The sequence below is a fragment of the Terrapene carolina genome, unplaced genomic scaffold (genome assembly GCF_002925995.2).
Source record: "Terrapene carolina triunguis isolate 2854851 unplaced genomic scaffold, T_m_triunguis-2.0 Scaffold35098, whole genome shotgun sequence".
Taxonomy (NCBI): Eukaryota; Metazoa; Chordata; order Testudines; family Emydidae; genus Terrapene; species Terrapene triunguis.
In genome coordinates this window covers 1,610,138-1,631,531 of record NW_020699449.1, presented here as the reverse complement: position 1 = coordinate 1,631,531, position 21,394 = coordinate 1,610,138, and the positions used below count along the sequence as shown (strand labels likewise).

General features: G+C 41.6%; 1 protein-coding gene across 1 annotated transcript in view; it reads left to right on the top strand.

The window, feature by feature from the left end:
- The window catches only part of LOC113405360 (lysine-specific demethylase 4C-like), a 390,365-nt gene that overhangs the window by 277,576 nt on the left and 91,395 nt on the right, over positions 1-21,394 (top strand). The window contains exons 19-20 of the mRNA XM_026646511.1: positions 1,902-1,957; positions 9,105-9,213. Of these exons, the coding sequence (XP_026502296.1) occupies positions 1,902-1,957; positions 9,105-9,213 (165 nt within the window). The remainder of the gene's footprint in view (positions 1-1,901; positions 1,958-9,104; positions 9,214-21,394) is intronic.

The following is a 21,394-nucleotide window of genomic DNA, read 5'->3' as shown; positions in this document are numbered from 1 at the left end:
CCCACTTACAACTCTAGGAGACTCCTTCGTTTGGGGTAAAATTCCTGTTCTAGGAAAAGAGTTTATTCTCAGTGAGCCAACGATCAGTACAGTCCCCTGGAAAAAATGCGTTTAGCCTTTTGGGCTGCTTACTCAGAAAACAAGGCTTACAATGGTAAACAAAATAATACAATTTGAGGCCCTTCCAGGGAGGAAGCAGACCATTATTTCTCTCTAAAGCAGCAGCCACTTTCTGTCCAGTTTTCCCATTTACATCTCTTCCTAGTAACTGGGTCTAGTTCCCATGCTTTGAACATTTGAGGGAACTACTCTGAGTCATAAGGTTCCACTCACTGAGGCAAGCATTACATGTTTCTCTAAAGGGTAGTGGAATGTGGGGGAACTGTGACCTTGAGGGCACATTTTTGGGTTCCAAATGGTATATCCAACCAACACACCCTGAATCCCCTGTGACTGTCCAGTACAAACAAGCTACTGTGGATAAAGCAATGAGCAGCTCCTGGAATACCATCTTCCCTCCCTGCTTCCTTATACAATTGGTGATCCCTAATACATCAGAGCCACAAGATCAGGAGGCAGCTTCTTAGCTCAAGATTTGGATCTCCGCTCTTTCAACACACGACTCAGCTACAAAGCTCTTTGGGGCAGGGACCATCTTTTAGTTCTGTGTTTGTACAGTGCCCGGCACAACGGAGTCCAAGTCCATGATAGGCTCATCGGTGCTACAGTAATACAAATAATAAATAATCATAATAATTAGTGTGCATATGTCCCAGCCCACAGAGCTACCAGTCAGTGTTCTCCACCCTATTCATCATGTAGCATGGGGAGAACAGTGTTAGGAAGCAATGTTGAGAGGGGAACAAAACCCAATAATGAATAAAAAAAGAAAGAAAATAAAATTTGTGGAGAGAAGATAAGAACAGAGAAGGAAAGAGAAAGGAGGCAGAAAAGGAGGAGGGCTGAAGAGAGAGGGAATCATTAGAAAGGAGTAGGCAGAGCATTTGTACCAGAGTGTGTTGTGAGGAGATGGAGTGGGAGAGCCTATTCACCAAACTATTCCTCTGACCAAAAAAATGTTGGGAACCACTGAAACAGGCCTTGCCATGCACCCTGAAAATCAACAAACTTGTGCTCTGTTGGATCAAGGGGGCAATACAGTTCCAGCGTCACAGGCCCCCCACTAACTTTATTAGAGCACTTTTCATCATTAGATCTCAAAGCACTTTACAAAGGAGGTCACTATCATCCCCATTTGAGAGATGGGAAACTGAGGCAAGGGGAAGTAAGTGGCTTGCCCAAGATCTCTCAGCAGGCCAGTAGCAGAGCCAGAAATAGAACATAGGTCTCCTGAGTCCCAATCCAGTGCTCTGTCTGCTAGCTCACACTACCTCTCACAGTGTACAAATCTAGGAATTATCGGTATGCGGGTCCTGGCAGATCTCTATTATTGTGCATTTGCACGACAAAAAGGCTGGTCTCCAATGTACACAGTTGAACCAGCCAGGTTGAAGTCTATGATTCCATAGTCATTTTTTACTAATTTAATGATGTGCAATTTTAATTCGGTTTAATCTGATGGGCTCTGTATTAATTCCAGATACAAGACTTTATATTCAAGCGTTAGGGGAATGCCCTTGCATTTGACATCTATTCAAATGATTGGTCAGTTTTTTTCAAGGGTTATTCTCAAAACTCGTTTTTTCTGTGGCTCTTTGGGCTTGTTATTCTATTATTACATTTTTATGTTTTTCTTGTGTGGCACTGTGATGTTTGTGAATGTCATGTTATAAGTCAGTCAATAATATTAATAGTTTGCAAATCCTTTAAAACATTAAATGAATAAAATTGGCATTGCTAGTCGTCAGTATCACTTATTTGTTTTTACTTGTTTTCTTTAGGAATGCTGTCTCTGCAATTTGAGAGGTGGTGCACTCAAGCAAACTACTGACAAGAAGTAAGTGATGGATACACTGAGATCAGTCTCATTAGTTTTAAACTTCATTCACGTACATATTTACACAAAGATAACTTCCAAATATAATTACTTGACAGTGTCCCCTTAAGTGGAATAGCTTAACAGCCAGGGCCCACTGAAGACACCGAATCGAGCCTCTAGCATTTTGTGAACACACTTACGTGCTTACAAATAAACATTTGTTTTATTATTTGAACATTCTTAACTATTCTAAACTCTGCTCTGCTAGTCACTATGTAAAGGAAGCAGATGAAAGCTCGTTTGTCATTGTTTGCATGGGCAAGCCTTATCACACATTCACACGTATTTTCTTCTTTAGTACTGGAATTTTGTGATTACAGCAGTTAATATGGCATCTGTGAACTTTTGACAGATATAAGCATGTCATTAACAAATTAATCATTCTGAATCCTTTTAGAGTGGCTCTGGATCTTGAGGTGATTTGCTTTATTGCACTTCATTTTATAATGGACTCCCAAAAATGGTACTGTAGCTGACATCATGCCATTAATAAGACTAATATTTATTTTACATGGTGATGATAAAATGAAGCACAGTGCAGCAGATATTCTTGGGAGATGAAATGGAAAAAGTTGTGCCTTAGTATTTGTTCATGTCCAGTTGTAGAAGAACCTACTATTCATTTTGAATCTTTGCTTGGCATAATTCATGCAACATTTCATGAGTTACACCTGACTTTTTTCATTAAAACCCTTCTGTGGCCAAAGAGAATCTAGCAGAGTGATACAAGATCATCTAGCCCAAACTTACTTTATCCTGGCTCCAGTACTATTCAAACATTTTTATTAATGACTTGGATAATGGAGTGGAGAGTAAGCTTATAAAATTTGCAGATGACACCAAACTGGAAGGGAGGGTTGCAGCCACTTTGAAGGATTATAGTTCAAAACAACCTTGACAAATAGGAAAATTGGTCTGAAATCAACAAGATGAAATTCAATAAATACAAAGTGCAAAATATTACTCTTAGGGAGGAAAAATCAAATGCACAACTACAAAATGGGAAATAACTGGCATCGGGTCCTCACAAAAATTGTTTTGGTGGCCTCAGAGTGCGGCCACCAACTCTTGCTGGTGGCCACTCTGACAATTTTGCCTAAAATACTTATGGTACTTAACTTTATGAAAAACAAATAAATATGCACATATACATGTCCAAATCATTGTAATTTATTTATGTAGGGTTTTTTGCAGACTCAATAATAAAAATAATGTACAGTTGTTTCTATTCTTTTCTGGACCTAAACAGAAGAGAAACACAAATAAGGTGCTTTGCACGTTCTTGTCTCTTTTTTTGTTTTGGGGTTTTTTTTGTTTGTTTTTTTTTTGTTACTTTTTTTTAGACTTGCTCGCTAGTAAGTCTGCTGCTGTGAAAAGTGATACTTGTATGTTAATATCACTTTTCACAGCCTCCCAGTCAGCGACTAAGGGTATGTCTACACTACAGACCTTACTGCAGCACAGTTGTACCGCTGTAGTTCCACCGCGATAAGGTCTCCCTTGTAGCTGCTCTATGCCGGAGGGAGAAGCTCTCCTGCTGGCATAATTAAACCACACCCAATGAGCGGTGGAAGCTACGGTGGTGGAAGAGCATCTCCCGCTGACATACCGCTGTCCACACCAGCACTTCTGTCTGTGAAACTTTTGTGGGGGGGGGGGGGGGTGTTTTGTTCACACCGTTGACCAACAAAAGTGCTAGTGCAGACATAGCCTTAGTCTGCTGTGAAAAGTAATATTAACACACATACAAACATCACTTTTCATAGCAGACTTACTCAGCCCTGGCAAGCCCGGGGATAAATTAAGCCCTGAATGGTGAGGTGGGTAGGTAGGGAGCAGGGCCAGGGTTGATGATGGGGGGTGATCACACTGCCACATAGCCAGGAGCCGGGGCTGGAGCCCACCGCTGTGCGGTTGGAGGATAGAGCCCAAAGCCCTGAGCCTGGAGACAGACCCTAGAGCCTTGAGATGGAGCCCGAAGCCCTGTGGCTGGAGCCTGCCATCTGGGAACTCATTGGCTGCTTGCTCCTTTAGTGTTTCTCTCTCCAGAGGGGACAAGACTCGCCCCCTGCTGGAGGCCCCAAGTGAGGGGCCGCTGCTTTCCTCTCCTTCCGCCTCCTCCCCTATTTCCCCCTCCCCCCCCCAAAAAAAATTCATCACCCAGGAGTCTGTGGCCACAAGAAAAGCCCCTGGTGGCTGCATTTGAGAAACACTGGGCTAGGTGGTAGTACTGCTAAAAGTGACCTGGGATTTGTAGTGGATCACAAATTAAATATGAGTCAACAATATGATGCAGCTGCAAAAAAGGCTAATGTAATTCTGGGATGTATTAACAGGAGTGTCATATGTCAGACATGGGGGGTAATTGTCCTGCTCTGTTGGCACTGGTGAGGCCTCTGCTGGAGTACTATGTCCAGTTCTGGGTACCACACTTTAGGAAAGATGATGTCAAATTGGAAAGAGTCCATAGGAGAGCAACAAGGATTTTGAAAACCTGACCCATGAGGAAGGATTCAAACTGGGCATGTTTAGTCTTGAGAAAAGAAGGCTGAGGGGGCACCTGATAAGTCTTCAGAGATGTTAAGGGCTGTTATAGAGAGGATGGTGATCAATTGTTCTACACGTCCACTGAAGGTAGGACAAGAAGTAATGAGCTTAGTCTGCAGCAAGGGAAATTTAGGGTAGATATTAGGAAAAACTTTCTAACTCTAAGGAGTAGTTAAGCTCTGGAATAGGCTTCCAAGGGAGGTTGTGGAATCCCCATCTTTGGAGGTTTTCAAGAACAGGTTAGACAAACCCCTGTCAGGGGTGTTCTAGGTTTTCTTGGGCCTGCCTCAGTGCAGGGGGCTGGACTAGATGACTACTCAAGGTCCCTTCAAGCTCTACATTTCTATGAGTCTTTTTCTATAATTTTAGATCTGGTTTAAACTGTCTCCCTAAATGTTCATTTATCACTTGCCTTTCTTACTAAGGTGTTGACAGGTGTAAACAGATTAACAAACAAACCAACAAAAAACAGCAAGAAGATGTCACCTAAATAGAATGCAATATTGTCTTTGTCTTAGGCACGGGGGAAGAAAGACAAGGTACAAGGGATGTGGTTTAATTAGGCCACAACTTTATTAACTTAATTCATCCGAGAAATATATATTGCAGTAACTCAGACATTGCAGGTCATGATTCCTTCTTCAATCATTTCCACCTGATGGAGAGCTGCAGTCAGCCTCCCACCCCTACCCAGCTGGTTCCCAACGCATTGCTGGGACCCACCCCACTACCTTCACCTTGTATCAGGTTAAGGGGTTGGGGAAAGAGGGTTGTCTCTTTGCTGTACCAGACATAGGGAGCCCCAGCTCCAGTCCCCAGCCAACCTGCTAAATTGTGACAACATGAGCTGTACCTCCTGATCTACTCCACCAGGTCCCTCAGCTGCTGCGTGGAAGATTTAAAAAAAAAAAATCCTGCCCCCGCTAATCTGTCAGTGAGAGAAAAATTCTTTCCCAGTCCCCAAAAAAGCAATTAACTGAAGCCCAGAGCAGACCAAAAAACCCCAGTCCTATGCTAATCCCCTGGGAGGGAAAGAGGCTCAAGCTCTAAGGACAGAGTTTATAAACCCTCCTCCAGTCGCTCAGAGGCCAGTGGCTTACCTGAGTCCCACCAGCCTGCCCACTTGCTCAGGTGATGCTTTCCTGCCCTCTTGGCTAGCCCATTCCAAACCCTTGTGGAAGGGGAGACCCTAAATAGAGCCATTAACCCAGTGGTTCCCAAACTTATTCCGCTGCTTGTTCAGGGAAAGCCCATGGCGGGCCAGGCCGGTTTGTTTACCTGCCGCGTCTGCAGGTTCGGCCAATCACGGCTCCCAGTGGCTGCAGTTCGCTGCTCCAGGCCAATGGGGGCTGTGGGAAGTGGCGGCCAGTACGCTCCTCAGCCCACGCCGCTTCCTTCAGCTCCCATTGGCGTGGAGAGGCGAACCGCAGCCACGATTGGCCGAACCTGGGGACGCGGCAGGTAAACAAACCGGCCCGGCCCGCCAGGGGCTTTCCCTGCACAAGCGGCGGAACAAGTTTGGGAACCACTGCATTAAACATTTTTTCCTGCCAGTCCAGAAAGAGCCTCCATGACTTTGGGACTGCGGGAGTTACATTTGATGTCTGATGCTGAGAGTTCATACACAGCAGGTTTGAAAACACCGAGATATCTCTTTTGTGCACAGTTTCTTAAAAGTATTTAAAAAATTCATACGTCACTGGCTTTAATTTGTTGGAGGAAACTGCCATCATGCATGCTGCAAAAAGGGTAATCATGCCCATAATCGGAAACTTTGCATTCTATCCCACTGTTGGTCCATTAAAAATTGTGAAATAATAGCTCTCTACAACAAGCCTCAACTTCTGTCTCCTTGTCCATATAATAAATTACATTGCTATGGACTTTTCACCACCTCATCTCCACTCTGTCCATAGATTCATCTTCTCCTGGACATGATCTACCATTCTAAACCTCTAAGCAGCTTCAAAACAACCTGCTCCCGCCAATATGGCAATGTGTATATTTTTTCTGCTTAATATAGAATCTACCCCCCACCCATATATACTGATTTGAGGTGCAGGTTGGGCACTATACAGTTGTGATAGACTGAAGGATTAATGAACCAGGAGTACTAGGCGAGTTAGAGCTTCACCCCATCGGGGAGCTGTGAATCCCTTTGTGAATACCACACTTGTTTTGAGCCCCTGGTAGATTACGAGAGGTTAGACCATAAAGCTCTGACGTGATGATTTATAGAAGAGCTACTTTATTTATAACTTTTCTCTCTCCCCAAGGCTTGTATATTTAGCTAACTGATATTAAGGCACTCTGGCTTTACAGGCAGGTGGTTATGAAAAAAAGTTTTAATAAAAATATTAAAACTCTAAAACAATATTTCTGTAAACTGTGGTATAACCATCTGTTATCCAGGAGGGTGTGGGGTGGTCTAAAGTCTTTATTGGGCCTCATTTGGGATGGTCTGCATAAATCTCTCATCTCTACATCACTTGGAGTACTGCTCTCATTTCATACTCATGCCAATCACACTTTCATACCACACAACACTTTTATCTATCTTATATTTATACTGCACTTTTCTGGATATTTTTCTTAAATCTGAATGACTGAAATAGCATTATATCATGGTGCAGGAGGGAGGAATGGTTCCCCATTTGATCTCTCCCCCTAAGTCCTTGCTGGCCCTAAGCCCCGCCCTTGTGGACCGTCTCAGGTCTTCGTTTCCTGCATACCTCAGGGAGATCTGCAAGAATTGGAGCGGAGTAAGTGCATGGAGCTGGAAGGGGCAGTGGAGTAGGAGGGCACTGGGGGCAGTGAAGAAGGACAGAGTCATAGAAATGTAGGGCTGGAAGGGACCTCAAGTGGTGCTCCCTGTGCTGAGGCAGGATTATCCCTAGACCATCGCTGACAGGTGTTTGTCTAATCTCCAGTTACGGGGCTCCCACAACCTCCCTTGGCAACCCATTCCAGTGCTTAACAATCCTTATAGTTAGGGAAATTATCTTAATATCTACCCTAAATTTCCCTGGCTGAAAAATAACCTGATTACTTCTTGGTGGACACGGAGAACAATTGATCACTATCCTCTTTATAACAACCTTTTACATATTTATCATATGTCCCCTCAATTTTCTCATGTCTAGACTATATAACGATGCATAGAGAGGGGCAGCGGATTGGAAGATGGTGGAGAAGAGCAGACATTAGAATTGAGGAGTGGGGGTATTCTCCCTCCTTCCAATTGTGGAAGGTTCATTACTTTCTTCCCTCCTGCTCTAACTGCAAGCCTTAGGGGAAGTCACCAAGGACTTCACCAAACCCAGTGAACCTTATTCGACTCTTCAAATACGCCGAAGTAGATTTGTTAGCCAACTGTGAATTTCCAGACCGACTCGTGTTTAAATTTAACACAGTTTCCTGGGTTTTATGGTTTGTTAGTTTTTTGCTAGTTATGATGTTCTTACCTGGTTTTTACTCTCAATCTTAATGTCATCATCACAAAGGTTTGGGAGTTTTTTGTTTGGCTGTCTATTTAGATTTTGAACCACTACTTGGAGAATCAGTCAGTAACTCATACCGGCAGCTATTCTGTTTAGATGCAGCATACTCTTGTCCCATTCAGCTGACTTCCTGCAGTTGCAGTGCGGTGTGTTTTGGTTTCCTTAGTCATGAGGAGCCGTGATCCCAGATATTGCTTTCTCCAATCACAAGGGTCCAACTCACAGATGAGGGCAAGGACATCCCCAAGAGCATTCCATCCCGCTATTTGTGCAGTTGTGCCAAATTCTGAGAGGGTGATAATGCTGCTGCTTCGTTCTGTTCTAACTCTGTGTCTGTTTGCCTGGCAACATACAATCCTGACAATGTAGTTGGGTACTGTGCTTTGATAGGTGAGTGTGAGTGTCAATATGGGGGTTGACTAAAAATACCCACTTAGATCTAATTAGGGTTAATCCAAAGTGCTGTAGTTTAAACTGTAAATTGTACAAATGACACATTGCGTAGGCTATATGTACAAATATTGTTGGCACTACTTCAAAAGCTTTGCACTCTGTAAAACAAGTGAAAATATTTGAAAGGGCATTTACAATAGATTTGTGTTAACATACGGATTTTTCTCTAATGTTGAAACAGTACATTTCTGGCAAATATTTTCAAAACTAAATTGCTACATCTTATTAAAAAATGTCTTGACTAGTTTGCCTCATACATGTAAGTGGTATTGGAGTGGCAGAAAAGGCATATGGTATATTGTACTGCCATCACTTTTCCAGCATTATCCATTTATTTTGTTGTGCTGATCTTTCTACCTCTGAAATAAACCAATTTTTTAGGTATCTGTCTAATGCTACTTAAAATTAAATCTTAAAGATAAACACTGTCAATCGACCTTGCATTTTGACCTTTTTGTTGTTGTTGCAGCTCATAAAATAAAGCAAAGAAATGTAAACAGGGAAGGACTAAATGATTGATGGTTTGGTTTTATTTGAGGGGTGCACTGTTTTTAATCACATTTCTGTACAATTTTTTGGTGTTATTGACTTGCCACTTTTCGCAGGTGGGCACATGTGATGTGTGCAATAGCCATTCCAGAAGTCAGATTTGGCAATGTCACAGAGAGGACACCAGTAGACACTAGGAGAATACCTCTGCAGAGATTAAAATTGGTGAGTAGTAAGGCTCCATACATTCCTTGCCATTTAAAAATGTGCTGGTGTTTTGAAATGTATACAAAATCTCATCTCTGGTTAGGTACATTCACACACATTTCAGGGGAAAATTTAAATAAACAAAATGTCCGTTAAAAGAGAAAATTTGCTAAGGATTGTCATATTGTTTTTCACGTATAATGATAATTTAGGTATTTTAATTCTTCAGCCTAGTTCTGGGTTGCAACCTTGGGTAAGGGGCCTTTGCCATAGGGAAAAGGAAGGAGAAACAATGAGTGTTTTCAATCACTATCCTAATACTGCTGTGACTGCTCATTGAGGATCCTGCTGAAACTAAATAACCCAGAATATCTCAGAAGTCTTATTTGTGTTGTATTTTCATGAGGGTCCCCTCCTCCCCCTCAGGGAGCCATTTATGAAGTTAAAATGATGAAACAGGGTGGTCTCATGGTATTTTTACCATCTGGGAATTGAGGAATGTGCACAGACCAGATTGCACATTATATTGGACTAATAAATGGCTCCCTGAGGCCTTGAAAAAGCAAGTGAGAAACATAAACACAAAAGCTTGAACTACAAATGCTCAAACCCATCCATAGCCCCAGATAATCCTTCCATCCAGCAGAAAATCCCATGCACTAATGAGAAACCTACAAAAGCGTTTGTTAAATCAAAGAGAATTTTCCCTGTTGGGTTAGACCTAAATTACTTAATTTATCAGTCTATGCGTCAATATGACACAGACTTCCTCTGAGAAAAGGAAAGTGATCCCCTGTCCAGTGTAAAAGAAAATAAAAGTTTGGGAAACAACCCCATCTGTTCTCTTTATCCACACCAAATGTTATGGAAAAAATGCTTATTGATATACTTAACCTTGAGCTACCCTTTCCTTGCTGTAACATTGTGAACTATTAATTGTTCATTTTAATTCATTATGCTTTATATTTTGTAACTATTTTTAATTTTGAACTGCAGCTTTAACCATTCTTAAAATGGAGGCATGTCTGACATTGGTCTTTGTTCACTGAGATTTCTCAAGTTTTTGTGGGCTTTATAAACTAACTCTGTAATGCATATTGAACATTTTCCTAAACCTTTTTGGCTCCCTTATACAATCTGTTACAGAGAAACTCTGACTCGAACACTCCTTATCTAATGTATGAAATACACCTTTACCCCGATATAATGTGACCCGATATAACACGAATTTGGATATAACGCGGTAAAGCAGCGCTCCGGGGGGGCGGGGCTGCGCATTCCGGCAGATCAAAGCAAGTTCGATATAACGTGGTTTCACCTATAACGCGGTAAGATTTTTTTGGCTCCCGAGGACGGCGTTATATCGAGGTAGAGGTGTATTCCCAAATGCTGTTTCAGCCTGTCCTTACTTCTAGTATATTTTTTGGAAGACCAGAAAGATGGTCAATGCCCTGTTGTCCTACCCTCCCAATTTTCCTGCATCTGTCAGACTTTCTTGTTTCAATACTGGCAATGTAGCCCTATTGTATATGGGCTCTCACTGTGTGAGAGAAGGCTCCCAAAATCTCATTTTTAACCTACAGTGACTGGTTGAGGAACCTAAACAGTCACAGATATGATCACAATAACTTGGTTGGTGATGCTTAATTGAGGGTTTGTTTTCTTGAGACTCTAGAAATGATTACCTGTAATTTGCCACGTATTGTGGGGATAAATAACCCCTATTTATGAAGTTTCCTCCTCTTGATGGGCTTCCTGTGGCTTAAACCACAGAATGGGTCCTGTTCTGTTCAATATCTTCATCAATGATTTAGATTATGGCATTGAGAGTACACTTTTATAAAGTTTGTGGACGATACCAAGCTGGGAGGGGTTGGAAGTGCTTTGGAGGATAGGATTAAAATTCAAAATGATCTGGACAAACTGGAGACATTGTCTGAAGTAAATAGGTTTAAATTCAATAAGGACAAATGCAAAGTACTCAACTTAGGAAGGAACAATCAGTTGCACACATACAAAATGAGAAATGACTGCCTAGGAAGGAGTACTGCAGAAAACGGGTCATAGTGGACCACAAGCTATATATGAGTCAACAGTGTAACACTGTTGCAAAAAAAGCAAAAATCACTCTGGGATGTATTAGCAGGAGTGTTGTAAGCAAGACACAAGAAGTAATTCTTCTACTCTGCAGTGATTAGGCCTCAACTGGAGTATTGTGTCCAGTTCTGAGCGCCACATTTCAGGAAAGATGTGGACAAATTGGAGAAAGTCCAGAGAGGAGCAACAAAATGATTAAAGGTCTAGAAAACATGACCTATGAGGGATGATTGAAAATTTGGGTTTGTTTCGTCTGGAAAAGAGAAGACTGAGAGGGGACATGACAACAGTTTTCAAGTACATAAAAGGTTGTTACAAGGAGGAGGGAGAAGAATTGTTCTTAACCTCTGAGGATAGGACAAGAAGCAGTGGGCTTAAATTGCAGCAAGGGAGGTTTAGGTTCGACATTAGGAAAAACGTCCTATCAGGTTGGTTAAGCACTGGAATAAATTGCCTAGGGACGTAGTGGAATCTCCATCATTGGAGATTTTTAAGAGCAGGTTAGACAAATACCTGTCGGGAATGGTCTAGATAATACTTAGTCCTGGCAGGGAACTGGACTAGATGACCTCTCGAGGTCCCTTTCAGTCCTGTGATTCTATGATCAAGGCAAAAGGCCTCCCAGGACTCCCTAGCATGCAATAGTGCAGCTTCTGCTCCATCCTTAAAGAGGATACACCTTTTATTCCTCTCTGTAGCCAGCCTCGCTGTTACTGTACTGTACCTCCATTCTCCCCAATATCATTCCTTCAGTGACCCTAGCCTTGCACTCATGTGTATAGAAGGCTGAGTTTGTGCCTGTCAGGTTCTTTGGTACCAGATATGGACTAGTCACAGATCCTGCTTATACACACCACATGTGTTCATCATAAGATCCTTAATGCTCTGCTGGTATGGCGGAAGTTGAAATAAGATATTTTACACACAGTGGCACCTAGTATAAAACAGTTTTTAGCATTCCATTACATCTCCCCATTTAAGTTCTCCATTACTGCCATTTAAAATGTTTACACTATCATGCTGTCTTTGAAGTTCAGTACGTATCAATCTGTTAAGTGTCTTTGAATCGTACTGGTTTTCTAATTACACAACCTGAATGCATAACAATTTGATTATCTGGCATGTTGCAATGACTGGCAATGGTCGGTTTGGAACCCTTGAGTTATCGTCATCTTGTTCTGCATCTGACATCTTTGAGGAACAAACTATAGATATTGATGGTTTCTGTTCATAGACTCATAGACTCATAGACTTTAAGGTCAGAAGGGACCAATATGGTCATCTAGTCTGACCCCCCGCATGATGCAGGCCACAAAAGCTGACCCCCCCACTTTCCCTTAGCTCTGCTGTTGAAGTCTCCAGATCGTGATCTAAAGACTTCAAGACGCAGAGAATCTTCCAGCTTGCGACCCCTGCCCTATGCTGCGGAGGAAGGCGAAAAACCTCCAGGGCCACTGCCAATCCACCCTGGAGGAAAATTCCTTCCCGACCCCAAATATGGCGATCAGCAGAACCCCGAGCATACAGGCAAGAATCTCTAGCCAGACCCTCATTTTACCAGCGATGGCCGTTATTGCCTAATTGATTAGAATCATGTAATCCCATCAAACCATTCCCTCCATAAACTTATCTAGCCTAATCTTGAAGCCAGAGAGGTCTTTCGCCGCCACCGTTTCCCTTGGAAGGCTGTTCCAAAATTTCACCCCTCTGACGGTTAGAAACCTTCGTCTAATTTCAAGCCTAAATTTCCCCACGGCCAGTTTATATCCATTCGTTCTCGTGTCCACATTAGCACTGAGCTGAAATAATTCCTCCCCCTCCCTGGTATTTATCCCTTTGATATATTTGAAGAGAGCAATCATATCCCCCCTCAGCCTTCTTTTGGTTAGGCTAAACAAACCAAGCTCCTCGAGTCTCCTTTCATAGGAAAGGTTTTCCATTCCTCGGATCATCCTAGTTGCCCTTCTCTGTACCCGTTCCAGTTTCAGTTCATCCCTTTTAAACATAGGAGACCAGAACTGCACACAGTACTCCAAGTGAGGTCTCACCAGCGCCTTGTATAACGGAAGCAGCACCTCCCTGTCCCTACTAGAAATACCTCGCCTTATGCATCCCAAGATCGCATTAGCTTTTTTCGCAGCCACGTTGCATTGCCGACTCATAGTCATCCTGCGATCAACCAGGACTCCGAGGTCCTTCTCCTCCTCAGTCACTTCTAACCTATGCGTCCCTAGCTTATAACTGAAATTCTTATTAGTCATCCCTAAATGCATCACCTTACACTTCTCACTATTAAATCTCATCCTATTACTAATACTCCAATTCACAAGGTCATCCAAGTCTCCCTGCAGAATATCCCGATCCTTCTCCGAGTTGGCAATGCCTCCCAACTTTGTGTCATCCGCAAACTTTATCAGCCCACTCCTACATTTGGTTCCGAGGTCAGTAACGAATAGATTAAATAAAATCGGACCCAGAACCGAACCTTGAGGAACCCCACTGGTGACCTCCCTCCAACCTGACAGTTCACCTTTCAGTACAACCCTCTGCAGTCTCCCCTTTAACCAGTTCCTTATCCACCTCTGGATTTTCCCATCGATCCCCATCTTATCCAATTTAACCAATAATTCCTCATGCGGAACCGTATCAAATGCTTTACTAAAATCGAGGTATATTAGATCCACTGCATTTCCTTTATCTAGAAGGTCTGTTACTTTCTCAAAGAAGGAGATCAGGTTGGTTTGGCACGACCTGCCTTTCGTAAACCCATGTTGTAATTTGTCCCAATTGCCATTCACCTCAAGGCCCTTAACTACTTTCTCCTTCAAAATTTTTTCCAAGACCTTACATACTACAGAAGTTAAACTAACAGGCCTGTAGTTACCCGGGTCACTTTTTTTCCCCTTCTTGAAAATAGGAACCACATTAGCTATTCTCCAGTCCAACGGTACCACCCCCGAGTTTACAGATTCATTAAAAATTGTCGCCAAGGGGCTCGCAATTTCTCGCGCCAGTTCCTTCAGTATTCTAGGATGAAGATCATCTGGTCCGCCCGATTTAGTCCCGTTTAGCTGGTCAAGTTTGGCTTCCACCTCTGATACTGTAATGTCTATCCCCCCTCCTCTATTCCCCTCTGTCCTACTCCCTCTATTCCTAAACCCTTCATTAGCCTTATTAAAGACCGAAGCAAAATATTCATTTAGATATTGTGCCATGCCTAGATTACTGTTAATTTCCACTCCATCCACATTCTTCAGCGGTCCCACTTCCTCTTTCTTTGTTTTCTTCCTATTTATATGGCTATAAAACCTCTTACTATTGGATTTAATTCCCCTCGCAAGGTCCAACTCTACACAGCTTTTGGCCTTTCTCACCGCATCCCTACATGCTCTAAACTCACTAAGGTAGGTTTCCTTGCTGATCCCTCCCTTCTTCCATTCTCTGTACGCTTTCTGTTTTTTCTTAATCGCCCCTTTGAGACTCCCGCTCATCCAGCTAGGTCTAAATGTCCTGCCCACTAATCGTTTTCCCTTTCTTGGGATACAGGCCTCAGACATCTCATGCAACTTCTGCTTGAAATAATCCCAGGCATCATCTGCCTTTAGATCCCTAAGTATGTTAGCCCAATCCACTTCCCTAAGTAGTTGCCTTAATTTATTAAAGTTGGCCTTTTTGAAATTGTAAACCTTAGTTACAGTATCATTTCTGTTAATCCTTCCATTAAGTGTAAACCGAATTAGCTCATGGTCACTCGAGCCAAGGTTGTCCCCTACAACCATTTCTTCAACGAGGTCCTCACTACTCACCAGCACTAAATCTAAAATGGCATCCCCCCTCGTCGGTTCACTTACTACTTGATGAAGGAATTCATCTGCTAGTACGTCTAAGAACATCTGAGCCCTATTATTGTTACTAGCATTTGTTACCCAATCTATATCTGGGAAGTTAAAATCCCCCATGATGACACAGTTCTTATCAGTTTTTACTTCCCTAAAAACATTAAGTAGTTCTTTGTCCGCCTCCAGGCTAGATCCCGGTGGTCTATAGCATACCCCAAGCACTATCTCAGGGGAGGCTCTAGTAGTTCTTTTATGCAGTGTAATTATTGCCCATACAGACTCTGTCTTATCCATCCCATCGCTTATTATTTCCTTACATTTTATCTCATTATTGACATATAATGCCACTCCCCCACCTTTACCTTTTTTCCGGTCATTCCTAAACAGCACATACCCTTCCATACCTGTACTCCAGTCATGATTACCGTTCCACCACGTTTCAGTTATTCCCACGATATCAGGTTTCATTTCTTGGACCAGGAGCTCCAATTCCTCCATTTTGTTACCTAGGCTTCTTGCATTGGTGTATAAACATCTTACCGTATGCTGTCTATCCTTTCTCCCATTAGTTATGCAATTTGGAACGGACCCCATGCTGTCCATCCGCCCCCTCTTTCTTATGTCCAATTCCCTACCCCTATCTATGTCTGTGCTTATCTCCTCACACTCCTTTTCTGTGTTGGAATCTGGCGTGGAGATTACCTGAACGTCTCCCAACCGTCTCCCCCAAGTTCCTAGTTTAAAGCCCTTTTGATGAGATGAGCCAGCCTCCCTCCCAGAAGTCTATTCCCTTCCCTACTCAGGTGAAGTCCATCCCGCGAGAACAGCTGTCTGTCCCCGAAAGCCTCCCAGTGGCCATACATCCCAAAGCCCTCCTTATAACACCACTCCCTTAGCCAGCTATTTATCCTCATAATTCTGTCGGCCCTTTGCTGTCCTTCTCTTGGAACAGGCAGAATCCCACTAAAGATAATCTGAGCCTCCACTTCCTTAAGCGTCTTCCCCAGCCTGGCATAATCTCCCTTTATTCTCTCTAGCGAGAACCTAGCCGTGTCATTCGTTCCTACGTGAAGGATGATTAAAGGGTTCTTACCTGCTCCTTTTAGGATCCTTTTCAACTGCAGGTCCACATCCCTTATCTTAGCACCCGGCAGACAGCACACCCTTCTGTTTTCAGGGTCCGCTCTGGTCACAGGCCTGTCCAGCCTCCTCAGCAACTCTCTACTGTCGGACTTGATTGCGTATGATCCGGGCACTGCATTTTTTTCTTTGACAAGTGGAGTTGTCCATCTCTTTTCTCCATCTGATTTGACACAAACACAGTCACCAGGTTCTAGACCTGGCAGTTCTTTGAGTGATGTCTGTTGTAAAAGTGTTCATAAAGCTATTTTAGTCTTTTTATCTAATTTAGCTATTTCTCTCTTCATGCCTGGCCACTTTGGAGATAGTTCTTTTCCAAGATTGAAACAGTAATTCTGAGTTATCTGCCCATCAGGAGTTGTGCTGGACTACATCCAATAGCTGCTATTGGTGTTGATCAGAAGAGCAAGGAATGAATCTTCCTGCTATTGGATTTTCTTGGCTGTCTATACAGCTCTCTCAGCCTCTCCATGCACTTGTGGGTAACTGGGGTTGCTACAAATATGATCAAAACCATATTTTGTTCAGAATTACTTACTTACATTTTTCTGCAGTGAATTGTGGTCTGTTGTCAGTCCTAGTTGTCCTGGAATACTGAAGTGAGGAAAAAATGCCCTTCAGTTTCTTGATACTGCAACATGTTTTGTCTTTCAAGTACCTGGAAAAATAGTCCACGATGACGAGGTCGTGATGTCCTCTGAATATGCATAAATTTGTAGCTAATATCTTCCTATCTCTCCAGTAGAGGTGTTTATACACTATATGGTTCGGCATTGTCTCTTAAATTAAGATGTACTGGATCACCTTTCAAAAGTCCAGTATCATCAAATCCTCTGAGTTTTCACCTTTCTCACTAGGCCCACTCCTGTTGATACGCAGTGACTTAGAAAGTTGTTTGTCTTTGATCCTTTGATCTCATGCACTCTGAATGCAAAGCTTTTGTCTTTGTAAGTTGTTTCTATGGTAAACTGGCCCATACAATTCAGAATACCTTCAGCGCTAGTCAGAGCTGTGTCAGGTGACTTCAGCTCTGGGAGGGGTTGAAGGTGATTATAAGTCCCTTCTGAGATGATTGTGACCTCAGTGCCTGAGTCAGTTTTAAAGTCAATAGTCTTGAATAATCAGTTTCACTCTCCAGGCAGGCTCTATGTCATCTCAAGTGATAGATCCCAGAAACAATGGCTCTTGATTGTTGTAATATGAGCCCACTCCCTGACTGCTTTGGTGCAGAAAACTACTGCAAAATGTCTATATTTCATGCATTTATTATACCATGTGCCTCTGGCTGGACTTTTGTCATCTTTTGGGATATGACTTTTTCACATTTTGTGCATGTAAGCTGGAATTAGTCCCTCTTAGCCTAGGAGTTCTCTCTCCTTGCCTCAGGGGTTTTATGATAATGACTTTTAACACTCAAGGGTCCATTTAGTGTTTCTAAGCTAGTTTCAGGTTTTTCAAATTGCTCCTGCCTTTTGTTCTGTCATTTGACTTATTCTGACTGCTTTGCTCTCTGTATAGCTAGGGCTAGGGTTAAATCTCTCTTCAGTTGTAGTTGCTCTGAAAAGTTTCTCTGTTAAGCCAATAACCAACCTATCTCTGATATATTCATGTTTTGCATCCCCCCAAATCACAGTTTTCAGCCAATGTATGCATAGCTCTTATAAAACATTCATCATTTCCCCCCGCTTTTTGAATTCTCTGGTGAAAATGTACTCTTTCATAAACCACATTTCTCTGGGGTATAAAGTATGCATCAAACATAGCCAGAACCCTTTCATAGTCATCTTTGTGACTGTTTTCAGTGAAGTCAAAGGATTTAAAGATATACTCTGCTTGCTTCCCCAAAGCATAAATTAAAGAAGATACCTATATATCTCCAATATCTTTGCGGCGTTTGTTTGCAATTTGAAATCTTACAAAATATTGCTTTGAGTCTGTCTATTCTGAAGATCTGTCAAAACTGAATTCCTCTGGGGCATTGCAGAGTGGCATGTTGATGAGATTCTGTAAGCCTTGTTGCTGTTTTCCTTCTGTTTCTGTTCTTACTTAGGTGTATGGAAGGCTGAGATTGTGGCTAGCCCTTTTGTAAGGGTATGAGGATGTTTATGCCTTCTCTCTGCCTTTCATACCCATGTAGGGCCAAGGCATGTTCTGGCCCAAAAAACATAAGACAGGCATTTCAACTACCAAGTGTCTCTGTCAAGTTATAGTTTGTGATCTTCCCCACTATCATAAAATAGGCAGCACCAGGCCTGGTCAGTACCCAGGTGTTGCAGGCAGTGGTTAAAAATGTGTGAGACTTGTAATGAAACTGTGACAATCTCACCTTGTTACAGATTTCATTACTAATCCCAAAACTTATTACTACTACTCATTTGTGGTAGTGCCTACTATATACATTTTAGGTACTTTCCAAAAGGTACTTAGGTACTTCAGAGGGATAGTCCCTGCTCTGAGGAGCACACAATCAAAGGACAAATAAGTAGATAAAGGTCATGGGAAGGGGAATAATCATAATAGGCAGTTTAAATGCTATTTATATACAAGTGACCTTGTCTCACTGTAGGTAGCATGGAAGAAGTGGGTCTTCAAGAGGGACTAAAATGTGGACAAGGTAAAAGCGTTGCAGATGAGCTCAGGGATGTCATATAATGCATAGAATGCTTCACAGAAGAAGGCACAAAAGTGAACATGGGAGAATTTGACGGATAGGGAGACCGAGGTTGGAAGCTTTGGAAAAGGGGACTGGGAATGGGGGGAACATGGGGTTTGACAAAAGAAGGAGGGGCAGATTTATTTATAGCTTTGAAGATGGTGTCACCTTTGACCAGGTTAGTGAGCTGGGGTGAAGTCTATAGCAGAACGGGGTCTATTTGTGGTTTCCTGTGGAACCCAAGCATAATTTAATGGGATCTCATGGTTTCAGCCCCAAAAAGTAAAACTTGAAGGTTTTGGCTCAGTGTAGCTTTGGGTTTGGGTCCATTTGAAACCTAAATCACAGAGTGAAACTCGGGTGAAAACTCCTGCCAACTGTATTACAAAAGATATTTTCCTTGGCTGCTTAATTTTATGTAGCTGTATGTGATAGAAACAGATGGTGAATTCCTGACCCCATTGAAGTCAATGGCAAAACTCCCATTTACTTTAATGGGGCCAGGATTTCACTCAGAGTACTTAAATATACTCTGTAGTTTCAAAAGAATGTTATTACTTTGTTTTGGCCTGAAAAAAGAAATACAGTCACATTCCATAGCAGAGTGAAGAAATCCTTGGAGGTATGAAGCCAAACTGACCTCTCAAATACACACACACACACACACACAATTCCCATGGATATCCTGGGATTTGGCCCATAAATGTAAACCAACAGGAATACTGGACCTGATCCTCATTTACACTAAGGCCTGTTTACACTGCCAGAGTGGTGTCTTAATGTAAACGAGAATCAGGCTCACTGTGTTTAAATGTTTCATCTGAAATCAAAGTAACAGTTAAAATGTAATCATTAGCTCTCCTTTACTAAGCCGATATATTTAAAACATCTTCTCCAAAATCGTCTCTGAATAGTACATGATGAACTCATTAGCAAAATGCATTATCTACCTTTGTTACTATCTAAGCTTTAAAATGCTTGGATAATATAGATTGAGTTTGTCCCAACAGGCAGTCGCTGCAATGCTGTACTGAAACGTGAACATAATATGCCTTTGTTTCTTTATCTGTAGCGCTTCCTATTATTTTTACATTTGAAATCCTATTTCCCCAACAAAATAGAGGTAGAAAATGAGTTTTGCAATAGTTGAAGTTGCCCGTGGGCTTTCAGTGACCTCAAATTTGTATTTGACAAGTGAACTGAGAATAAGCGCAAGTGTACTCTGAGTGAGGAACATTATTTTGAAAGGAAATTTACACTGCGATGATGACTGATCTACAAGCCGTTCAGTATCTGGCTGATGCTGTAGCATTTTGTTTAGAAGCCTATACACTTTAAAATTTTCACCTGAAGGCAAATAATAGTGAGCTTGAAAGCCAAAGATTATAGTTTTGAAAGGTACATCAATTCTGAAAATAGAGAGGTTTCACTGTGGTAAGCCAAACGAAGAGAGGAATCAAGGGAAAAACGTGTTTGAGCTTTTAAAAGAATGGGCAAGTGTTCTCTTACCTATCCTTCTGTTTTAATAAGAAAATCTAAAAATAAAATTAAATACATTTGCAGATATTGTTTGTCTTCTTTGTTCTAGTTTTGCAATAGAATTCATTTGTTAAACTGAAATGGAACTGTGGAACTACTGCAACTGTATTTCTGAAAGACTAAAGAAAGACTTGACAGTGTTGTCATGTAAAGAAGTATTAATTACCTCACAGCATTTCCAAAAATATTGCTAGAGGGGCAATCAAGGAAAATCATTATATTATACTTTACCTTATACATTGCCTGGTTCACATGCTCACATTTTTGAAGAAAGAGAGAGGAAAGTAGGCAAAGAGATGGAGACTTGAGCTTGTTTAATCACATGTCCAAATTGTTTTAACATTGTAATTGAAATAGCTTTAAATAGCACAGTTTAAATTTAAACAATGTTAAAATACAGATGATACAATAATTGATCAACCTACTACAATTTATAACGCCAATTAAAATGTACAGACTCATTAAAATCATGTACAAAACACACTTTAGTGTACATATTTATGTTACTACCATTGTAAGATTTTTAATAAGTGTGATATAAAAATGTGCATTACCAGCTGTATAGTACTTACTATCAGAATGATGTGATACAATGAATAGATCCTATTGCAAACTGTCAAATTTGTACATTGCTGTAATACTGAACCATAAAAACCTTTTGAATGAAATGGAAAATGTTAGATGGGCATGACTACATATAATACTTTTTGAAGACTGGAGGTATCTGTAATAGTGAAAGCAGAATGCTTAAAATGTTAACTAGTTACTGTGAATTTCCCTTTAATACAAAGAGAATAACCTCTTTGCAAAAGGAAATTGATTTTCACTTTTAAAAGTTTTTTGAAACTTTTAGGTTTTGAATCATTAAAAATATTCATGGCAAGAACTGTTGTCTGTTCAAAGCAGGCCTTTGCAACTATGCGCTTGAGAA